This window comes from Solanum verrucosum, unplaced genomic scaffold, assembly GCF_900185275.1.
Source record: "Solanum verrucosum unplaced genomic scaffold, falcon-dt-bn FXZP01000172.1, whole genome shotgun sequence".
Lineage (NCBI taxonomy): Eukaryota > Viridiplantae > Streptophyta > Magnoliopsida > Solanales > Solanaceae > Solanum > Solanum verrucosum.
Genome location: NW_026020299.1, coordinates 188722 through 211612, shown reverse-complemented (window position 1 = coordinate 211612; position 22891 = coordinate 188722). Strand labels below are relative to the sequence as shown.

At 36.2% G+C, this 22891-nt stretch overlaps 1 protein-coding gene across 1 annotated transcript; it reads left to right on the top strand.

The window, feature by feature from the left end:
- The first annotated feature begins 19460 nt into the window (after positions 1-19460).
- Positions 19461-21101, top strand: LOC125834815 (uncharacterized). Its single transcript, XM_049513969.1, has one exon. The coding sequence runs from the start codon at positions 19461-19463 to the stop codon at positions 21099-21101; it is 1641 nt and encodes a 546-aa protein (XP_049369926.1).
- The last annotated feature ends 1790 nt before the right edge of the window (positions 21102-22891 follow it).

The following is a 22891-nucleotide window of genomic DNA, read 5'->3' as shown; positions in this document are numbered from 1 at the left end:
CGAACTTGCTCGCGATGCCCGTTATGGGCATGCTTGCGACCGTGGCAAAGTGCAGTTAGCCACGGTTTGAGTCCCATTTAGTCACGGTTTCCTGCGTGGCTAATACGCGTGTTTTTTGTAGTACCATTTTGAAGACGCCAGTAATATATTGTGACAATGTTGAAGTTATTTATTTATCTCACAAATCAGTTTGCATATGTGGGTGACCAGGTTCAAGCTCATCGAGTTCATGTTACTCATATCCATGCTTGTAATCAACTTGTTGATACCTTCACCAAGCCACTGTCTAAATCAGCTTTTACTAGATGTTGTTACAAGTTAGGTATTGTTACAGCATGCTTAACTTGAGAGGATATATTAACATATATTATAATTTGTTTACTCTAACCAAGCTATAATATATTATTTTATTTATCTCATGTTACTATTTTATTAAGAGCTTGTTTGGATAGGCTTACAACTTTTGATTTATAAGCCAAAAATCGTAAGTTATAATTTCTAATTTACGACTTTTAGCTTATTTTCACCTTTTTGGCTTAAGAAGTGCTTATAAGCACTTTTTAAATTTACTTAAACACTCCAATAGTGCTTCAACTAGGCTCTAAGTCTCCAAATGGTGAAGCATATCTAACAGTAGTTTCCTAGAGTTTAACTTAAGTTAGTTGTAGTTCATGTATTTAATGTTGCTACAATTTCAATTAGATTATCTTTTGACCTCCTTCTCATGTCAATCTTAATACAAGTGAACCATATCTATTGAGGAGATTAAACACAAGGTCACCTGAACGGGAATCTAGGACAACTTAGCAATCGATGACTAACAAAGAAAGCTTGTACCAACTGTAAAAGTCAAGCCTGGCAACAACCTCAAGTTAATAGGCCTTTACCAATGTAATGCCAAAAAACTTCAAAAACATAGTCCATTCCACATGCATAGATACAATGAAGCAAAAAGTGATTCCTTAGAAATTTAAAAAATGTAAGTTACCACATCAAGTTAATAAATTTCACATGTTGAGAACAATTCATTAAGGTGTGAAATGCAGTTGAGCTCTTTGTAGCTCTGCTACCGTGATGCTTGACCAAGCCTCACTAACACTGATATATTGATCTCTCCCACATATATTTCAATCACAACGGATAAGACAAAGCTACCCTTGAAGAAAGCCAACCATGATGGTTTCTATGGATATTCACAAGCATAGCAATGTTTTTTTGGTGGTGTACCATGTGATGTATTAGGTATACTCCCCATATAAGGATCAACCCTAAATACCCTCCCCTCATAGAAACCATTTCTTGAGTTATCTTTCTCCAATAGTCTTTCTTCATGAGACTTTCTCAGAAAAAAGTAACTTCCCTCGTAATCTCTTTGTCGTCTTCAAGATCGAAGCAAGTGTGCAGTAAAAAAAACTTTAAAATCTTCTATTGATTTACTTCTTTTGGGTATTTGATCTCATCAAATTCATGTAATTTATATATGAATTTTTTGTAATATTTGAGTATATTTTTTTAATCGTAATTCAACTCGAAAAAAATTTCTCACTATTCGATACAGTGGAGCTTTTAATCATATATTTGGGCTCTCGTCTCTAGTAACTCAAAAGAATTACTTAAATTCAGCTTAACTCAAATAGGCTCTAAAAAACATTATAAGCAACATGCTCAAACAAAAATGCTAAGTATCATGTGATGATGAGATTTCACCATTTTTTATACCCCTCCCTAACATGAAACGCAACCTATTAATTTGATCATATATCTAGAATAAAAAACCTAAAAATACTGCTTAGTATGCCCCCTCACATGACATATGGTATCACGATATGTCAGGTATGGAAAAAGAAAGAAAAGACTTCACTAACAACACTGACTAAAGGAGCACATGTTCCATTTGAATTCACCTATGTACATTTCATCTCCACATTTGAGGAACCTAAGAAACAAGTTTCACTGCTTCTCAATCGACCCCAACGCATCTCTTGACATTTCATCTAACAACTATGTACATTACTGACATATCGGACTTCAAGAAAGGGCTAGAAAGGACAAACTGACAAGTCCATGAACCAAAAATGGACCATGGACCCTTCACGGCACCATAAACGGGCCGTTTAGGGGTTCACGGCCTGCTAAGGGCATCGTGAGACCCTCCAGGACTACCCCTACGCAAGGGTCACCTAGACGGTGTCTTAGACAGCCCATGGTGACTTGGATGACCCATCTAGGGGTCTGTACATGTCACCCAGACAGTGAGGTTGCACCCCAAGGTCACTATGAAGGACCATGGACGCCTAGACAGTCCGTGAAGCTTCACACGGACCGTGAAGTCGTCCGTGAAAGGGACTTATCAGGTTTTGAGTTTGGGTCAACTTCAACGATCATATCTTTTAGCACAAAATGAATTAGATGGCCCATGACTTGTCGAATTAAAGGTCTTTGAGTCCTCTTTCCAACGCCACCAAGTTTGCCTAATTTGAGCCCGGAGTAAAAGTTATGATTGTTTTAGTGAAGCCCCGTAGGGCAGGGCAACATCACGACCCACTAGACGGGCCATGATGCCTTAGATGGCTCGTGAAGTCCCTCTTGACAGTAACCTCATCAGTTTTAAGTGAGGGTCGTATTGGTCTTTTGTCCAATGTGTTTAGTACTTAAACTACATTGTTTGGTACTTAAACTATGTCGTTTTACTTTCCCTAAGCCTAGTTAATTAGTCAGAACGTACCTAAAATATTCATTCTCCTAAAATTATCGGACCTAGAAAGAAAGGAAGAGAAAGAGGCGACATTTTTCTCTCAAGAACAAGTAGAGTTCTCCTTCAAGTTTAGCCCTGAAATCCAAATGATTTCAAAGTAGTTTTCTTCACTAGGTATGTGGATTTCACTAGTGGTTCCTTTCAGCCATTAGATCTGTTAAATTAGGTCTTCAGCCTAACTCACACCCCAAAAGCTAGCTCAAAGGGAGGGGGATTACCCAAGCCTTATAAGGAGTTCACCCATCTCATTAACCACCGATGTGAGACTTTTGTCATTCTTTAACACCCCACCTCACGCCCAGTGCTTAGCATTTATTGCGTGGGCAATTTTGATTTTGGGGGACTCAACATCGGGTGAGACGAGCCCTACTCTGATACCATGTTTCTTAGGCCTAACTCACACCCCAAAAGCTAGCTCTCTAAATGTTTTTGACATTTGGAGAGGAGATGCTATTCAAAAACTCAGTGTGAACAAAGGATGAGTGACAACCAAATTTTGAAGTGTAAAAGAGTAGCATAAAACCCTCTGGAAATGAACTTGAAAGTGATCTTTTACAGTTGAAATTAGAGTTCTTGAATTGTTGAGCAGGAATTTTAATTTTCTATTTCGAAATTGGTCAAAGATAACCATTAAAGATAAAACGTTGAGATTTTTGGATGTGCTTGACAGTCTTCACGTGATTGACATAGCCATAGCACTAATATAGAGTGAAAACCTCTATCCATAGCTAAAGAACAATGGAGTTTTTGTAAAAAAATGGACAGAGAGAGAGAGAGAAGCTCTGACGGCTTGTGACTCATGAGGGGCTTTGGTGGGTGAGTTAGGCCTAAGACCTAATTTAACATGGTATCAGAGCAGGGCCCGTCTCACCCGATGTTAGGTCCCCCAAAATATAATTTTCTTCCATATTTGATTTATTCTTTCCTTAGAGGAAATGTTTGGAGACCTATAAATTGAAGATCCCTATTCTCATAGCATAACACAATAGAATCCACAATGTAGTTGTTTAGAGAGTTTTGTTTATGGAGAGATTTATTCTCTCTAAAATTTCAATGTTTTTCTTTATATTAGTTTTAATTTGATATAATAATATTTTAATTTTTAGTATAAGTTTTTGTTAACTGATTTATCAACTATATGATTTGCAAATTGTAAGCTTCCGCATGACGCCCTAATCACCCTTCAGAACCCAGCAAGATCCCTAGAATTTAATCAATTTTTTAGCTTGTCGATAAAGGGTTCCTAAAACTTAGGGATCCATTGGAATTTAGCTGATATAGTTTCTATTATCTTAATTGCATGTTTCTTGGAGAATTGATATAGTCCCATGTATAAAACACAAAAACCTAGCTTGTGTTAATTATCTATTTTTCATGAATTATACTTGCTAGGTAGATTAGTCAAACAATCATGCTTCAGAATTCGAATGTCATACCTTCAGTATATGTATGATGCATTCTCAAATAATTATCAGTATTTTGAGCTATTCAGTATTGCAGTTGCATTCTTAGCTTTATATTTAGTTTGGAGTAAGCTTAGTATCGAGTTGGACTAGAGTTCAGCGTACCCTCATTTCCCCAAACTATGTGCCCTCATATGTTTATAAGTCTCCTCTGTTTGGCATCAGTTTTAGTGATCACGCCGCAGTCATGCCTTTATTCCCTCGCTAGGTATATTGGGTCCTCTCGATAGGGCATATACATCGGACTCCATGTTTAGCTCACGTGGTTTATATCGATTAATAGTATCTCCCACAGTCATATTCATATTGCATTGACCATGAATTCAATATTCAGTTTAGCATGTTAATTCTGCATACTTGGTCATTGCATCCAGCTCAGTTTTCAGTTATGCTTCAGTATATCTATTTCCTTGTTCAGTTTATATTGTTCAGCTTAGCATATATCATGCATGCTCAATACATTCAAAGTACTGGCGCATACTTTTGTGCTACATCATCGTATGATGTAGGTTTAGGCACTCAACATCCAGACTGCGCTTAGCTCGACTCCCAGTCCATACTTAGCAGCTTCAGTGGTGAGTCCTCATAGTTCAAGGATGGTAGACATGCCTTACTTTTCAGTGTTCACTTTCCAATTTCAGTCTTGTTAGAGTTAGCTGGAGGCATGTCCCAGCAACTCAGATCAGTTAGAGACTTTCAGACATATAGTAGATTCAGCTTGAGTTGTTAGTGTTGTTTACAGTCATCACTATACTCTTCATATATTTTATATGTTCAGACATGTTGGAATTTTCCCCATTTCAGATATTAAACTGTTTTTAGCTTTCGCACAGTGCATGTTTTAATTGAATTTGTATAGATATGTCATGTCATGGGTTAGCTTGGGGTCACTTGTGACACTAAGCACTGTGTTGCATCTAGGTGATAGCCTCGAGGCGTAACAACTGATAAGTGATAATTGTAATCAGAAATGCCATAAGATGGAAGAGAACAACACTGACTAAAGGAGCGTATGTTCCATTTGAATGCCTCAAGAAAAATAAGGAGAAACGATCATAGGTAACTCCAGAAACATTTCTACTAATTTAAAAGAACATACAACTAATTTCAAACCTAAGACCCCTTCCCTCCTCCTTCGTCCGGGCTTGGGACCGGCTGATTTAATAGGGGGAGTTACAAGGATCACCTGAACACAAAAAATGTAGCAACAAAAGAAACCACAAGGAGAACTACTATTGGTGCCGAAATATTGCAAGATCATATAAAACTAACAATATAAACTTCAATAAAACGTATTCAACTTAAACACAAAGAACAAAGTCAAGGAACAACTTGAAAATAAGATGGATTATAGAAAAAGAAAATGAAAATGGGGAACAGACTTGGGAGTAACCTCGAAGGTCTATCAGAAAAGTCTTTCTTCCCCTCAAAGTTAGGAGGTAAGGTCTGCTTACAGCATACCCTCCCACACTGCACTTTTCCGATCGCTCATGCAATTGCGCTGGCATGTTGTTGTTGTTGTACAAGTAGACTGGGAAATTGTGTTGTACAAGTAGACTTGGCTCTGCCCTTCTAGGGAAGAAGTGAAGGAGAAATTACACGTCAAAAACCAAAATTCTTAGTCGTGGTGCTAGAATCTTGGAAAATTCTCACAACGTAAAATTAGAGAACTGAAGACTCGTAGTGCTGGTACATTGTTGCAAACCTTATTGAAAACAAGAAGTCATTGTGTTAGAATACTGTGGAACATTCTCATAACTTAATTTGGAGATTGTTGTGCTGGACAAATAATGAAATTATCTCATATATGATGTCATGCGACAGACAACTTTTGGGCCCTGACTAGTGCGAGAAAATACTACTTGGGAGATACACATATTACTTCATAGCAGATAAAATGTAAAAATGTCATGGCTCCAACTGGTCATAGTCTTTATATGAGATTTTGCCCAAGGGATAACTGTGTAATGGAAAAGCATTGGACCAGTACGTGAAAATCAATTCTATCGTACAACTCAACACATCTCATACCATGAAGAAGTTGCATTCGTGAACCCCACAAGGCCACAATTTCACAACACCTTCAAAAATATATATAAAATTCAGAAAAAGCAGATTCTCCAATTTTGGGGCTGCAAAGTATCTGTACAACGAGAGAACTAAATATTGTACCGTGAAATCAATTTTTTTGCACCAGCTTCATCGCTACACACATGGAATCAAGTGCTTCTTCAAAATTTCGGGATGCTTCTTCCAGAGCTAAATTTCCATTAGTCCATGTTTGGAGAAAAAGTATCTCCTTTTCCCTGAACTCAAGCTTTATCAAATCCAAGATACCAAATAAGCACGTTAGATAAGCCAAAGAAAGAGAAATCCAACTTATTATAAATACCCAAAACAGAAAGCTACTTCACACTTATACTTGTAACTTGTTAGAATATTACCTATAGACCACCTATGTTTAGTAACTGCATTTCGTACATGTGAGAGGAGACAATTATTTTGAAAACATTAAAACTCGATCACCGACAATGCCACCCTAATAGAACACTCATCCTCCATAAACTGCAAGGTACACACAGATTAATAAATTACTACACGTTCTAGGAGAAAGCACATAAGATGGTACTGAGCGACTAGAACATTCTAGTGTAATTGAACACACACCCACAAAAAATAACCAGAAGAACTTGTAATGTTAATCCAAAACAGATATTCAAACAGTTTGTAACATGCAAAAATGGCTAGAACAGGTCAATGTAAAAACAGAAATCCAAGTGATCATACCAGGTCCTTTTCGGTTTAACATGCTCCACATCATACCAGGTCCTTTCTGTTTAACATGCTTCACAACAACAGAATTACTATCCTCCCAACTTCTCACCACTTTTTGGAAAGAAAATTCGCTTATATGGAACTGAATTCGTGTATTTAAGCCAAAAAAAAAGTATTCCTTTAATCCTAACTCTATCAAAGTAGCTACAAGTGCTTGAGAGAAAAGAGAAACAAAGATGGACCGACAGCTACTCCAACGCAACATCTTGGAGCTGATAATTCTTGACTGGCAAATTTTAGACAACTGGAGCTTAGAGGAAGAGAAGTATCCCATTCAGAGTTGTCTGGAAATTGAACAACTGGAGCTTAAAAAAGAGAAATACCCCACTCAAATTATCTGGAAAATTTGGACAACTCGAACTCAGAGAAAACAGAAGCACCCTATTCAATGACCATATTTAAAAAAGAAATATCGCGACAAACTGAAGCCAAACCATCCTAGCTACTTCAAGATGCTAATACCTTCCACAACAACACAAAATAGTACACTCACATTTGTAGTGTTGTTGGTAAGAGATCCAAATCAGCAAATGCAACAAATGCTTCAAAAAACATGAATCGAACATATTATCAAAACCAGTGTAAAAGACTATAACTCACTGCTTCTCAGAAACTCCTTAATCTCATCCCTTCTCATGCTCGGTGCATGAACACACCAAACTAATTGGGGGGATAACACATAAAAATTCTACTACTCTAGCAAATGTACTCCATTTAAAGCTGGGTAAATAAAGAAAACCAGAATACTTGGGAGGGAGACCTCTTCGTGATTTTAAATGAGTCAATCGCCTAATAATATGGAATATAAAGAGCAACATCTACAAGGAAAGGCTCAAAAACTTCTGTTGAATAGTGTTCCAAAAGATAAGATGCAAGAAAAGATGATTTGTTGCAGGTACTAGAGATGAGGTTTACTTCGTTACAAAGATTATTGACATCCGACAACAAAACTGCATAGTCTATACTCTATACCCTTACCATCATTATCCCGGTAGAACCTGTAAGAAATTGGCATAACCTAAGCAGAAAGTCCTCGGATACCTCGAGAAACCAACAAAAGTGAGAATTCACAGCAAATTCACACTTCAAAATTGATCGGCAAAACCCAGAGACGGATTATGTGCGCCATCTCACTTCCAGCACAAGAGGCCAAAGCATTCTGCCGGACGTTCTTTTCTGCAACTCACAAATCTGCTCATATTCCATACCTATATAGCAAAATCAGAAAACTTAATACAGCTGCACCAACAAATCCAGACCTATCAAATTCTGTGAATACCAAAAAAACGTCAACCGTCTCTGGTAACACAAGAATAGTTTCATTATGGCAGAAACATCATAAAAACATCCTTAACCCCTCCGCCCAAACTTCCAACAGCCACAATCAAGGACCAGAAACCTGCATCCGGGAGAAAATTAATGCCCATCGGATCAGATAAGACAACTGGCAGGAGAAAAGAACTCAAGTTGCCACCCCTCCCCATTCCGACCAGCAGGGAGTTTTATAGAGGGCAGCGGGATGAAACAGATCAGTACAACATTAAGTAGAGATATCAACTCTAAACCACCAAAGATAGTTACAGCTTTCTGAAACATGCAAAATCACCATATACAAATGGATAAGATCCCAGCCTAGTCTATAGGAGGTTTTAAAAAGAATGTTATCAAAATTGACAGAACATTCTCATTATCACATTAGGCAAAACTTGGTTAAAATCTTGCGCACGTTGAGCCACCATCAACATCTCTAACCATCAGGCAGAGGCAGCCAACCAATAGCTCTACCCCTGTTAAGGGGAGGGGGAGAAAGAAGATAGGTCAAACCGAGAGTTGATTACACATAATACCAAGAGAACTCCCAAGAACCTGAATGCCTGAATTCATAGTCGGATCCCCTCTTAACCAAAATGTTGTTCCCTAATGATGCAACAGAGAAAACAAAGCACAATGGAACAGTCTCATAAATATATACAAGGGAAGATGATTAAAAAAAAATGGAAAATCCCTCTATAACCATACGAAATCTAAAGTAACAACCATATGTTCTATTATTTTGTTTTGAAATTGAAGTGTAACAGCCATATTAGTATTGCCGGCAAAATGAGCCCATATTTTGGTAACCTACCCAATCCGCTCATAATTTAATGGGATGGGTGAGTGACTTATGGATAAAAGATGAGTTTATACCCACATTCAACCCATTAAAATATGAGTATTCATGGGTAAAATATGAGTGAACTATGAGTAAACTATGGATTAGCCAAATGGGTTAGCTTTCAACTTTTATTCACTCAAAATTCATGATATCATTAAAAATATTGTAACTTATCTTCCTTTTTATGTTCCTCCGTAAAACTAATTATGCATCTCTATAATTTAATATGTAAAGTCTTTGGCCCTCCAAACAAAAAAAAGAAAAAAAAAAAAATATATATAATGTATATTTCTTTTGTTAATGATAATTATATTTTTTTTATTTGTTTAATTTTATGTTGGATAACAAATAATAGTGTAAAGTATACAAATCATGTATTAGTATTGATATTGCTTAAAGTGCATTAAGCACGTTTTACAACTAAAATGCACATATTCATTTACTTTGAATTTAAAAATATTTCCCCTTGTTATTATATAAATTTATAAATTTATTTTATTGAAAAGTTATAGTATTTTTTTTTTACTTTTATAGTCCAATAAAACTAAATAAAGTATTTTCACCATTTTTCATCCCAAAAAAAGACTAAATTTTCTCCATGTTGAATTCTAAAGTAGAGTATTATTTACATAGGAAAATATGAGCAATATGGGTAAACTTGTATTTTACCCAACTCATTTGTTACCCAATCCATATTTACCCATATGAAACATGGGTAGGTTAAATTATTACCCATTTTATGTTAACCCATTTTTAACCCACCCAAATATAACCCAACCAGCTCATTTGCCACCACTAGCCATATCTAAAGTGCAATAGGTGAACGAAGACATATACTTGATGAATGAAGGCAAAGACAGAAGCATTTTTCAAAACTGTCGAAACTCAGTCTGCGTGGGGCTACTTAGATCTTAGAAGATCCCCTTTTAACTTGTGCAAGGTTCCTAATCGATCACCAATACAAGAAAACCAAGGAACAAAAAACAATCCATGAAATAAGAAATGAATTATAGCCGGTAATAGAAGATGACAAGAACAAAGTAACAAAACGGTTAGTGACAGATCAGTAAACTGACATTAGGCTGAACAAATTTATCTGCTTAGTGACATTTTAGGAAACATACAGATGTGTGAAGTGTCATTAGGTTGAACAAATTATTTGCTTAGTGACATTTTAGGAAATGTATCATCTTTGAAGTGGAATTTGACGAAAACATACATCAACGATATTACAAGAACACGGCGAATCAACAATTACATGTAATCAATGACAATTTCAACCGTATTAAGAAAATAAGTACAAATCCTAACTCGTAAGAGTACTTAGAAGAACAAGATACATTGAAAAACTTCCCAACTTGCACGATGATCTGATATGTAATGGATTTACAAAGGCATCCCATGAGAAGATCTTTTACACAGGAAAAAGTAGTTACCTTTGCATTGAAATAAATAACATAAAGAGTGACATAACCTGTTATACAAAAAGATGAGCCAAGTTGTTTGGTGCAAACACTGTTCAAATGGCAATGTTTTGTGGACAAAAAAAGTGCGCCAGCGATCTCCTTTTATGTTAAAGCTTTACACAATAGCTAACAGTCTGAAGCAACTCTGCAAATGATTGAATTATCTGGTATTTCCAAAAAAAAAAAATAGGGGAGAGATCTCCAAATATAAAAAGAGGCATCATTTACCTAACAACTAGTCTGAAAATAGTAGTGATTACGATGCAGATAGTACGCAAAATAAATGAACCAGAAATTGAATGTATATGTGTTAGCTGATAGAGGATATTCTCCATATCAAGATTTGATCCCTTAAGATCTTAAAGATAATTGTTGTAATCTAGAATATATTTTTCTTCTTTTTAGTAAAATATATGATTTTATAGAATCCCAAATTTCATGGGATCTAGGTGATTCTGTTCCACAATCTCTCATGTATATAAAGCTTTTGTATATGACATAGAAAGATATGAATAAAATTATGCAACTATCTTTTTCCACATGGTATCAGAGCTTTAGGCTTATTCCTTACTAGTTTTATTCATCTTGTTTGAAATATTTTTTTTTAATCTTTATCTGCCCAAAGATTGAAACCATTCAAGAACCATGCCAGAAAATGTGACTGGAATGGAACTGTTTCTGCAACTGTAGAGAATAGCTCTACAGTTTCATCTGGTGATCTGCAAAACATTCAAGCCTCTTATCGGTTGAATGGAAAAAATTACCTTAAATGGGCTCAACTGGTTCGTACCTTTTTAAAGGGTAAGGGAAAATACGACACCTTCTTGGTACAGGACCATCTAAAGAAGACCCCACATTTGATGCATGGGATGACCATGATGCAATGGTGATGTCTTGGTTATGGAACTCTATGCTTCCAGAAATCAGCGATAGCATTATGTTTTTGAGCACCGCTAAGGAAATTTGGGATGCAGTGAAGGAGACATACTCTAAAGTACATGATGCTGCCAGGATCTATGAAATAAAAACAAAACTTTCTGTAGAAAAACAGGGAGCTCGACCTGTCACTGAATATTCTAACTTTTTACAGGGGTTATGGCAAGAAATGGATCATTATCAATGCATTCAAATGAGTTGTAAAGATGATGTTGTAATTCTGAAAAAATTTATTGAAAAAGAAAGGATTTATGATTTTCTTGCAGGATTAAATGCAGAATTTGATTCCATGAGAGTGCAAATCTTAGGAAAAGAATATCTTCCATCATTGAATGAGACAATGGCCATAATACGGACAGAAGAAGGATGGAGGAGTGTTATGCTTGAAACTCAAATTAATGAAGGATCAGCTTTTGTAGCAAAAGGGACAAGTTCAAAAGAATCTGAAGTTTCACAATCGGAGAGCACCATCAAGCCCACGGGTTCATACAAACCACCATTCAATAGGGACAATCTTTACTGCACCTATTACAAAAAAATATCGGCACACCCGAGAGAGATGTTGGAGACTCAATGGTAGACCTCCAAACAAAAACAATAGTGATGGAAAGCAGGCACATTTAGCAAGCAACCCTCAGGCTGATGAAACAAATCCACACTCAACTTCAGCAGGTAGTTGTTCATTGGCCTTCACAGGTATTTCTTGCTCTTTTGTTACTAATGTCTCAGACAAACTTTCTCCAATATGGGTGGTTGATTCCGGGGCAACTGATCACATGATCAGTTTCTCTCATCTCTTCATATCATATTCTCCTTCTCCTAGATATAAAAAAATAACTATAGCTGATGGCTTAGTTGTTAGTGTAGCTGGACAAGGAGACATACCACTAGGGAAATCCTTAATACTTAAAGATGTCCTTCATGTCCCAAAATTATATGCAAATCTCATTTCTATCCAGAAACTCACAAAAGATTCCAAATGCCAAGTAACTTTCTTCCCTTCATATTGCTTATTTCAGGAACAGAACACGAAGGAGATGACTGGGCGTGCTAGTGAGAAAGGTGGTCTTTATTGTCTGGATGTCCACAATGGTGGAGATACAACTAAGAATTCCTTATCTAGTTCATTCTTGTCTGAATCTGTTATGTCCAATAAAGAATAAGTATGGCTTTATCATCGTCGGTTAGGTCATCCTTCATTTTATGTAATCAAAATGATGTTTCCATCTTTGTTCAAAGATTTGATTGTTGAGTCTTTTCATTGTGATGATTGTGAAATTGCAAAACACAAACAGGTTTCCTATCCAATTAGTCACAAAAGAAGTCAAACTCCATTTTCTCTTATTCATAGTGATATTTGGGGGCCCTCTCCCATTCTTAATATTTCTGGTGCTAGATGGTTTGTGTCATTCATTGATGATTGTACAAGAGTAACGTGGATCTATTTGCTAAAGCAAAAATCAGATGTTAGTCGAATTCTTCCCACCTTTTTTAATCTGATCAAAACCCAATATGTTGTGCCTATTAAAAGATTTCGATCTGATAATGCCAAAGACTACTTCAATCAAACACTCTCTATTTTCTTCCAAAAAGAGGGAATTATTCATGAATCTTCATGTGTCAATACTCCTCAACAAAATGGGATAGCAGAGAGAAGAAACAATTTGTTGACATTACTAGATAACTATTGTTTCATAAAAGGGTGCCAAAACAGTATTGGGGGGAAGCTGTCCTAACTGTTGCACATCTTAGTAACAGAATGCCATCAAGAATTCTGAACTTTAAAAGTCCGCTTGATACTCTTAGGAATTTCTTTCCGATTTTTGAAATTTCCAATAAATTGGTTCCTAGAATCTTTGGGAGTGTTTCCTATGTTCATATTCATTCTCAAAATATAGGCAAATTAGAACCACTTGCTCTTAAGTGTGTTTTCATAGGATATTCTCCTACTCAAAAAGGTTACAAGTGTTATCAACCATCATCATAGAAACTCTTTGTTTCAGCTGATGTTACATTTGATGAGAGTGAATCCTTTTTTGGTCATTCTTATCATTAGGGGGAGTCGTTGAAGGGAGAGGGACCTCTAGACTTGTCACTATTTGATTTTTCTATTTCTGGTCGTGCCAAATCCTTGCCCGAGTCATCATTTCTTCGGTTACCTGAGTCTGTAAATCCAAATGAACTCATTGAGTCTCCTAATCTAGATATAGATAATGGAATTCTAGAAAATAATCTACCATTGCAGGTTTATTCCAGAAGAAAGAGGCTAACTGATCAAACTACTCAGCTGCTATCATCTCCTAAGGTTACTGCTCCTAATACCCATCTTGCACCTGTTGAACCATCAGAAACACCAAACCAAACTGATCATGAAGAACCTAACCAACCTAATGATCTTGACTTTCCCATTGCCCTCAGAAAAGGAACCAGAACTTGCACACAACACCCTTTGAGCCTTTTCGTGACATATCAAAATCTATCCCTAAAACATAAAACTTTTCTCTGTAACCTCTACAGAATTCCTATCCCCAAAAATTTGTCTGAAGCATTAGGAAACAAAGAGTGGGAGAAAGCTATGAAGGTTGAAATGGAAGCGTTGGGAAAAAACAAAACTTGGGAAATTGTGGAATTACCAGAAGGGAAGAAATTGGTCGGGTGCAGATGGTTGTTTACTGTGAAATATAAGTCAGATGGGTCCATAGAAAGATTTAAAGCACATTTGGTAGCAAAGGGTTATACGCAAACCTATGGAATTGATTATTTGGAGACTTTTATCCCTGTGGCAAAAATGAATACAGTGAGAATCTTATTATCATTGGCTGCAGCTTTTAATTGGAACCTACAACAATTTGATGTAACAAATGCCTTTTTACATGGAGACTTAGATGAGGAGATCTATATGGAGGTGCCACCTGGTTTTGAAAGCATGAAGGGAAGGGTGTGCAGACTAAAGAAGGCACTCTATGGATTAAAGCAATCACCTCGTCCATGGTTTGGAAGATTTACAAAGGTTATGATCTAGCTAGGGTATCGACAAAGTCAAGAAGACCAAACCTTGTTCATACGACACTCAGAAATAAGAAAGGTGACAGCATTATTAGTTTATGTTGATGACATTAGTAACAGGTGATGATTCAGAGGAGCTACAAAATTTGAAAAGGTGTTTACTCAAGGAATTTGACATCAAAGAGCTTGGAAAATTAAAGTATTTTTTGGGAATTGAAGTGGCACACTCAAAACAAGGAATCTTTATTTCCCAACAAAAATATGTGTTTGATTTGCTGAAGGAAACAGGAAAATTAGGGTGTAAACCAGTGGCTACACCAATTGCATATAATCATAGATTGTGCAATGCTCCAGAAGATTTTGTGGTAGATAAAGACTTGTATCAAAGGCTTGTAGGGAAATTGATTTACTTGTCTCATACAAGGTTGGACATTGCATTTGCTGTAAGTGTTGTTAGCCAATTTATGCATGATCCTAGAGAAATGCATCTTCAAGCTGTCAACAGGATTCTACAATATCTTAAAGGAAGTCCAGGAAAAGGAATACTATTCAAAAGAGGAGGAGACATGGTTTTAGAGGCTTATACTGATGCAGACTATGTTGGTTCATCAGTAGATCGAAGGTCAAGTTCTGGATATTGCACTTTTTAGGAGGAAATCTGGTGACTTGGAGGAGTAAAAAACAAAATGTAGTAGCCAGATCAATTGCAGAATCTGAGTTTAGATCTATTGCTATGGGAGTTTGTGAGTTGTTATGGTTAAAGATAATCCTTGATGATTTGAAGATAAGATGGAAAGGACTTATGAGACTATATTGTGACAATAAATCAGCAATAAGTATAGCTCATAATCCAGTACAACATGATCGCACTAAGCATATTGAGGTAGATAGACATTTCAATAAGGAGAAATTAGATGGCGGACTCATTTGTACGCCATTTGTATCTACAAAAGATCAGGTCGCCGATGTTTTAACAAAAGGACTGCCAAATAATGTGTTTCAAGATCTAATAAGCAAGCTAGGAATGGAAGATATCCATTCACCCGCTTGAGGAGGAGTGTTGGCTGATAGAGGATATTCTCCATATCAAGATTTGATCCCTTAAGATCTTAAAGATAATTGTTGTAATCTAGAATATCTTTTTCTTCTTGTTAGTAAAATATATGATTTTATAAAATCCCAGATTTCATGGGATCTAGGTGATTCTATTCCACAATCTCTCATGTATATAAAGCCTTGCATATGACATAGAAAGATATGAATAAAACTATTCAACTATCTTATTCCACAATATGGCCATGAACTGTAACCACCACCGACGTGCAAAATTTTTAGTTAAACTAACTACTAGAAGAGCACCACTCGGAGAGTGTGTGGTGAAGAAAGATCATATTGATTAAAGAAGAAAATTGAAGTGAAAATCGGACACTTATAGAAGCTTGAACCAAACGAAACCTCAACACAAATCAACAAAGAAAGGCTTCTCCAAGAAAGAGAAAATTTACTATGTTAAGACCACAACTGCAAGCACAAAAAGAAGGAACAATTAAGTGAAAAGTTGGCAAAACCCAAAGTGCTTGGTAAATCACTAGAAATGACATAGACAATATTTAAAACCCTTTTTTTCTCGAAGCCCTAACAATACCGGATTGCAGGGCAAGCACCTAAACGACCAGCTTGCTAAACACTAAACTTTTAAATTTCCAAATCTAATCCTCCAATACTGTTCACTCTGTGGTATATGCATCTTTCCAACAGACAAAACTCAAAACCTATTATGATAAGAAGAAAAAACTGGAAGTAGAGAAGATAAACAACAAGAACACAAAAGGTAGATGATGAAAAGATCCAGAACTGAGCGAGCACTTACCAGATGTCCACACCACAAAAGAGACCTCATCAGTTGGATCATCGCAAAGCAAAAGCATCTGGAGTAAAAGCTGAAAATGCACTTGTGGAGAGAGTTATTGTAGATGAAAACTTCCACTTAACAGCACTTCTGACAATGAGATAAGGGCATCTCTATGACCAGGGAAGAAAACTAAATCGAAGAGCAAGACTAATACAAAGCCTGAACTAAGGAAAACTTCAACGCTAAGACAAACAAGGCTTCTCCATTAAAGGAAGAATTTCCTGATCTTGAAAGACCTAACGACAGCAAGAACAAAAAGAAGAGAGCAGTTAAAGTGCAAGGTGCAAACCATGCATATAGGGGAGATCACTAGAGATGGCACACAAGATTGCATAACTCCCTTTGCCAGTGCCTAGTGATATCAAAATTGCAATGCCAAACAAGATTGCATAACTCACTTGATAGTGCCTGGTGATATCCAAATTACAGTGCAAGCACAAGCACCAAAATGGCAAAGAAACAGGGTGCACAAGGAAAGGACACACACTGAAAACCAAACTTCGGAATTACCAAATTTGATCCCCAAATGATCACCATGTGGTCTACAAATATGCATCTAAGAAAAACAAAATCAAGTGCCATGATAAACATAAGAGCAGCAAGAACACTAAAGTAGAGGAGCTCTTAGGGCCATAAGAAGATCTAAAATTGAGTTTAGGTACTTCTCAGGTGTCCATAAAAATCAGGGATCTCGTCATTTGGATCATCCAAGAAAATAAGCATCTAGACTAAAAACTTTATGGCTGCAAAGTACAAACACACTAGTGGAAAGTTTTATCATTGTTGAGAATTTCCATACAACAGTAGTTTTGACAAAGAGAGAAGGGGGCCCATTGATTAGGAAGAAAACTGGAGTTCATGCTCTGGAAGACCCAACGGTTACATGTACAAAGAGAACATAACAGGTAAGTGGAAACCCATACCACACAAGATATATCACTAGAGATGCCAAACATGATAAGATAGCAAAGCCCCGTTTTCTTGATGCCTGGTGATATCCAATCTCCAGATCGTAGTGCAAGCACAAAAATGGCAAGGAACATGGTCCATAGGAATGCACACCGAAACCAAACAACAACATATCCTAATCTTATCCTCTTACTACCACCATGTTGTCTACAAACATTCATCCAACAAACCTAAATAAAATGGTAGGCTAAAGGAAATAAGAGAAGACAAGTAGCGAGAACATGAAAAGTAGAGGAGTGCAACAGGGCAATCTAAAGATCCATGATTGAGTTCGATTACACTTATCATGTGTTGTCCATAACCATTAAGATCTCATCAGTTGGATCACCAAAGAACATAAGTATCTGAATTATTAAAAAACAAATATGCAAAAAAATACACAGTGAGGCACCAGGGGCGGAGCTATGACATGGCAAGGGTGGTCAGATGAACAACCTTCATCGGAAAGTTTTTACGGGTATATATACTAAATATCGAATTTTTTGGATATACACTAACTGTTGAACAACCTTGACACAAAAAAGGTTGACAGCCCAGCGGTTAAGATTGTGCAAAGATGCCTCAGCATTCCGGGTTCGAGCCCAATTGTTGGCGTTTTCTTTAAATTTATTTTCATTATTCCATTTGTTCTCTTAGAAAAGGCAAAACTCAGTCTGGGTTCGATCCCAGGCTTGAACATTTCATTTATTTAATATTTGTTCCGTTTTTCTCTTAAGAAAAAGTACAAAAGTTACCTTTTTTAAGTTAAGAAAAACAAAAGGAAATAAAAGGTCTATTTTTTACTTTTCTTAATTTTAAAAAAAAATAGATTCATAGTTGTCTTTTCCTTTTAGTTTTTTGACTTCTTCTTCTCCCAAAAACCCTTTACAACTTTACTCTTTACCTTCTCTCTTCTCAACTTTCATACATATTTGCAAGTTTTGAGAAATTGGAAGCTTTAATCATTGTATATTTCTTCCTCAACCGCCATTGAAGTGTGAAAAGGTATTTCTTAATTCTTTTTTTCCTTTAGTTTAGTTTTTTCTAATCATGTGTTGAAAAGACTTGAATATCTTAATTTTTATGTTAAAAGCTACTTTATTTATTTGAGTATCGATCAACTATTTGGTGTATTGTGGATGATTTTTAATAAGTTTAATTTGGTATACTTGAACTTGACTACTATTTCAGTTTGGTGTTCAATGAGTTTGGAGAAATATTTTTTTAGAGTACCCAAAACAAGTTTGGCGCCTCAAAATCAAAATTAACTACGCCGAGATGAAAATGTCAACCAAATAGAAATATCATCTCACTCTTCCCAAAGACAAGAATTTGATGTAAACGATTTAAAGGCTGATCCGGCTGAAAGAACTCTAATTTTGAATTATCATCCGAACCTTCGTGATGAGATAAGGAGGGCATATATCATTAAAGGTCCTTGTCAACCTCAAAATCATCAGTTTACTCAAACTAATTTTTTTGGAACACCACGTCGTTTTTTTTATACGTGGTTTGATGAATATCGTGATTGGTTGGAATACAGTATTAGTGCGAATGCTGCTTATTGTTTACCTTGTTATTTGTTTCAAGGAGAAAACATTAATCAAGGTGGTGGTAATGTAATTTCGACTAAGGGATTTACAAATTGGCATAGAAAAGATAGCTTTGCTACACATATTGGTCTACCGAATAGCGTTCATAATCAATCCAAAAGAAAGTGTGAAGATCTCATGCGAGAACAACAATCCATTCAAGCCGCATTTTACAAGTTGGATGATAAAAGTAAGCATGAATATCGATTCGGTTAAACACTTCAATCGATGTGGTAAGACTTCTCTTGGATCAAGGTTTTGCATTTCGTGGTCATGACGAGAGTGAATCGTCATTGAACAAGGGTAATTTTCTTGAAGTTCTTTCTTGGTTAGTTGCTAGATGTGATGCAATTAAACCTTTTGTGTTACAAAAAGCTCCAAAAAATAATAAAATGACTTCTCATGACATCGAAAAAGATATTGTGACTACGTGTAAGATTGAAACAGTTAAGGCAATAATAGAGGATATAAATAGTGACTACTTTGTTGTATTGGTTGATGAATCTAGAGATGTGTCACGAAAAGAGCAAATGGCTATTTGTCTAAGATATGTTGACAAAATGAGGTTTATGATGGAGGCATTTATTGGACTTGTTCACATTAAAGATACTAGTGCTTTATCTCTAAAGAAAGTAATCATAGATGTACTTGCTCACCATTCTTTGACTTTATCTAATGTACGTGGGCAATGTTACGATGGAGCAAGTAATATGCAAGGTGAGCTAGGTGGTCTTAAAACGTTGATTAGACAAGAAAGTAGATCGGCTCATTCTGTTCATTGTTTTGCTCATCAACTTCAATTGACTTTTGTTGCGGTTTCTAAAAAGTGTGTTCAAGTAGGTGAACTTGTATTATTAATTTCAAATATTTTGAATGTGTTGGGAGCTTCTTTTAAACGTGTGGATAATTTTCGAGAATCTCAAAAAAAGCATCTCCAAATGGCATTGGATATGGGTGAACTAGAAACGGGTAGAGGGTTGAATCAAGAACTTGGTCTTGTTAAAGCCGGTGATACTCGTTGGGGATCTCACTACAAGTCATTTGGAAAATTTATTAGTAGCTTTGACTCTATTGTTGATGTACTTGATACTCTTGTTGAAAATGCAAGTACTTTGGAAGAAAGAGCAAGCGCATCGGGATTTCTCAGAAGTTGTCAAACGTTTGAGACTATTTTCTTGTTGCATTTGATGACAGATGTTTTAGGAATCACAAATGATCTTAATGTTTCATTACAGAAAAAGGAGCAAGACATTGCAAATGCCATGATTCTTGTAAAGGTAGCAAAGAGAAGGTTGCAAGCTTTAAGAGATAATGAATGGGATCCTCTCTTTAAAAAAAATATTGGATGGGATTCACTTAAAGAAAAGGTAGAAGCATTTTGTATCAAGCATGGCATTTCATTACCCAATTTTGATGATCCATATGCTAATTCTGGGAGATCACGACGTAAAGTAGTTATTTGTACTACTTTGCATCATTATCATGTGGATGTGTTTTATAAAATCATTGATTGGCAACTACAAAAACTTAATGATCGTTTCAATGAGGTGACAAGTGATTTGCTTAATGGAGTATCTTGCTTGAATCCAATTGATTCATTTTCTAGTTTTGACATAAAGAAGATAATGAGAATGGCTGAATTATATCCTGATGATTTTGATGGGTCCAACATGAGAGCTCTTGAGAATCAACTTGTTAATTACATTATTGATGTTCGTGATATTGATGAAAGGTTCTCCAATTTGGGTGGACTTGGAGAACTTTCAAGAAAGTTGGTTGAGACAAAGAAGCATTTAACCTATTCTCTCGTATTTCTTTTAGTGAAGTTTGCTTTGCTTCTACCTGTTGCCACTGCTATAGTTGAAAGAGCTTTTTTGGCAATGAAGATTATCAAGAATGACTTGCGAAATCGAATGGAAGATGAATTCTTATATGGTTGCATAGTGCCTTATGTAGAGAAAAAAGTATTTAAAGATGTTTCTAATGAGTGTATTATGAAAACATTTCAAGAGATGAAGTGTCGTCGAGTGTAATTGTAGTTACCACTTTACAATTTACATATTTTGGTGTATATGAAACTATTCGTCAATATATATGTCCTACTTCATCTTCCTTAGTTTATTCATTGATATTTTGTAAGTTTCTGTTTTAAGAATTTTCATTTTGGATAGTTGGTTAATTTGATATTGAGGTATGACTATTTTTAAGCCAATCTTTATAATCTGACTAGCAAGGTTTATTTTTTTTACTTGTCCTAAAATATGAACACCCTTGGCGAAAATCTTGGCTCCGCCACTGTGAGGCACTGTTGACAAGAGAGAAGGGAACCATTTTGTTTAGGGAACAAAACTAAATTGAAGATCTCAATAATCATTAGAAGCATCAACAAAAAAAACTCAACACGAAATTGACAGACCATGCCGCTCCATGAAGAAGAATCTATGGCTTTGTAAGACCCAACAGTTGCAAGCACAGAAAGAATGGAATAGTAAGTGCAAAGTTGGCGAACCAGGTACCATCTTCATTCGAAACCTGATAATCTCCAGATTGTAGTGCAAGCACCAACATGGCCAAGAAACAGGTGCAAAGGAATGCGCACTATACACCAAACCTTCAAAATCTTTCAAGTCCTATTCCTCTCAACTGTCACCATACATGCATCCAACAAACAAAATCAGGCTAGCGTAATACAAGAAAAATGAAGCAGAGAAGATGAGCAGCGAGAACACAAAAAGAGATACGAGGTTCTCAAAAGATCCAAAATTGAGTATTTGTCAGGTGTCAATGAGACCATAACATCAACCATCAGGAATCTCATCAATTGGATCATTGAAGAAAATAAGCATCTGGACTAAAACGGCAGTAGAATACAACACACACTACCGAAAATAAAAAGCTATTTTAGTTGAAAATGTCAGAGCTCATAAAAGCCTGAACCAAGAAAACCTCGACATAAATGGACAAAGATAACCACTCCATGAAAAGAACAATTAATTGCACTGTAAAACCCAATGGCTGCAGGCACAAAAAAAAAAGGTACAAATCAAGTCCAAAGTTGACGAAACCCATACCATCTAAGACATCACTAGAGATGCCATACAGACAAGAACTAAAACCCGGTTTTGGTCGAAGCCCTGACCAATATATCCAGATTGCAGTGCAAGAACCAAAAAGACCAAGAGGGTATAGAGATACCATATTGGATATCAACCTTTGAAATCTCCAAATGTTAACCTCTATTACTGTCAGCATATAATCTACACATGCATCCGAACAAAAAGGAGCAAGTAGTTGTAACCAAAAGAAGATGGCAGCAAAGAACATATATAGCTAGAAGCCTAGAAGTAGAGGAGCATTTTATGACGCTGTTAAAAGAAAAGATCCAGAGTTGGCCATAGCCGTAGGAGACCTCATCAATTGAATCATTGAAGAACATAGTGTCTGGATTAAAAACCTCACGGCAGCAAAACACAACACACTGGTGAAAAATATTATCTTAGTCGAGAAACTACCATAGAATAATAGTTTTGATATAGAAAAGGGAGCCATAAGGGAAGAAAACTGAATAGAAAATCTACGATACTCATAAACGACAACTAAAGAAACCTCAATTCAAACAAACAAACACGGCCGCTCCATGAAAATAATAATTCAATGCCCTGTAACCAATGGCTGCAAGAACACAAAGAAGGGAATAGTTAAATGTAAATCTGAAGGCCCTGTAACCAATGGCAGCAAGAACACAAAGAAGGGAATAGTTAAATGTAAATCTAAAGAACCCCAAACCACTTAAGTAATCACTAGAGATGCCATAGACCAGACT

What these genes read in the sequence shown, in the direction of transcription:
- LOC125834815 (XM_049513969.1), top strand. Translation starts at nt 19,461, where the DNA reads ATGACTTCTCATGACATCGAAAAAGATATTGTGACTACGTGTAAGATT.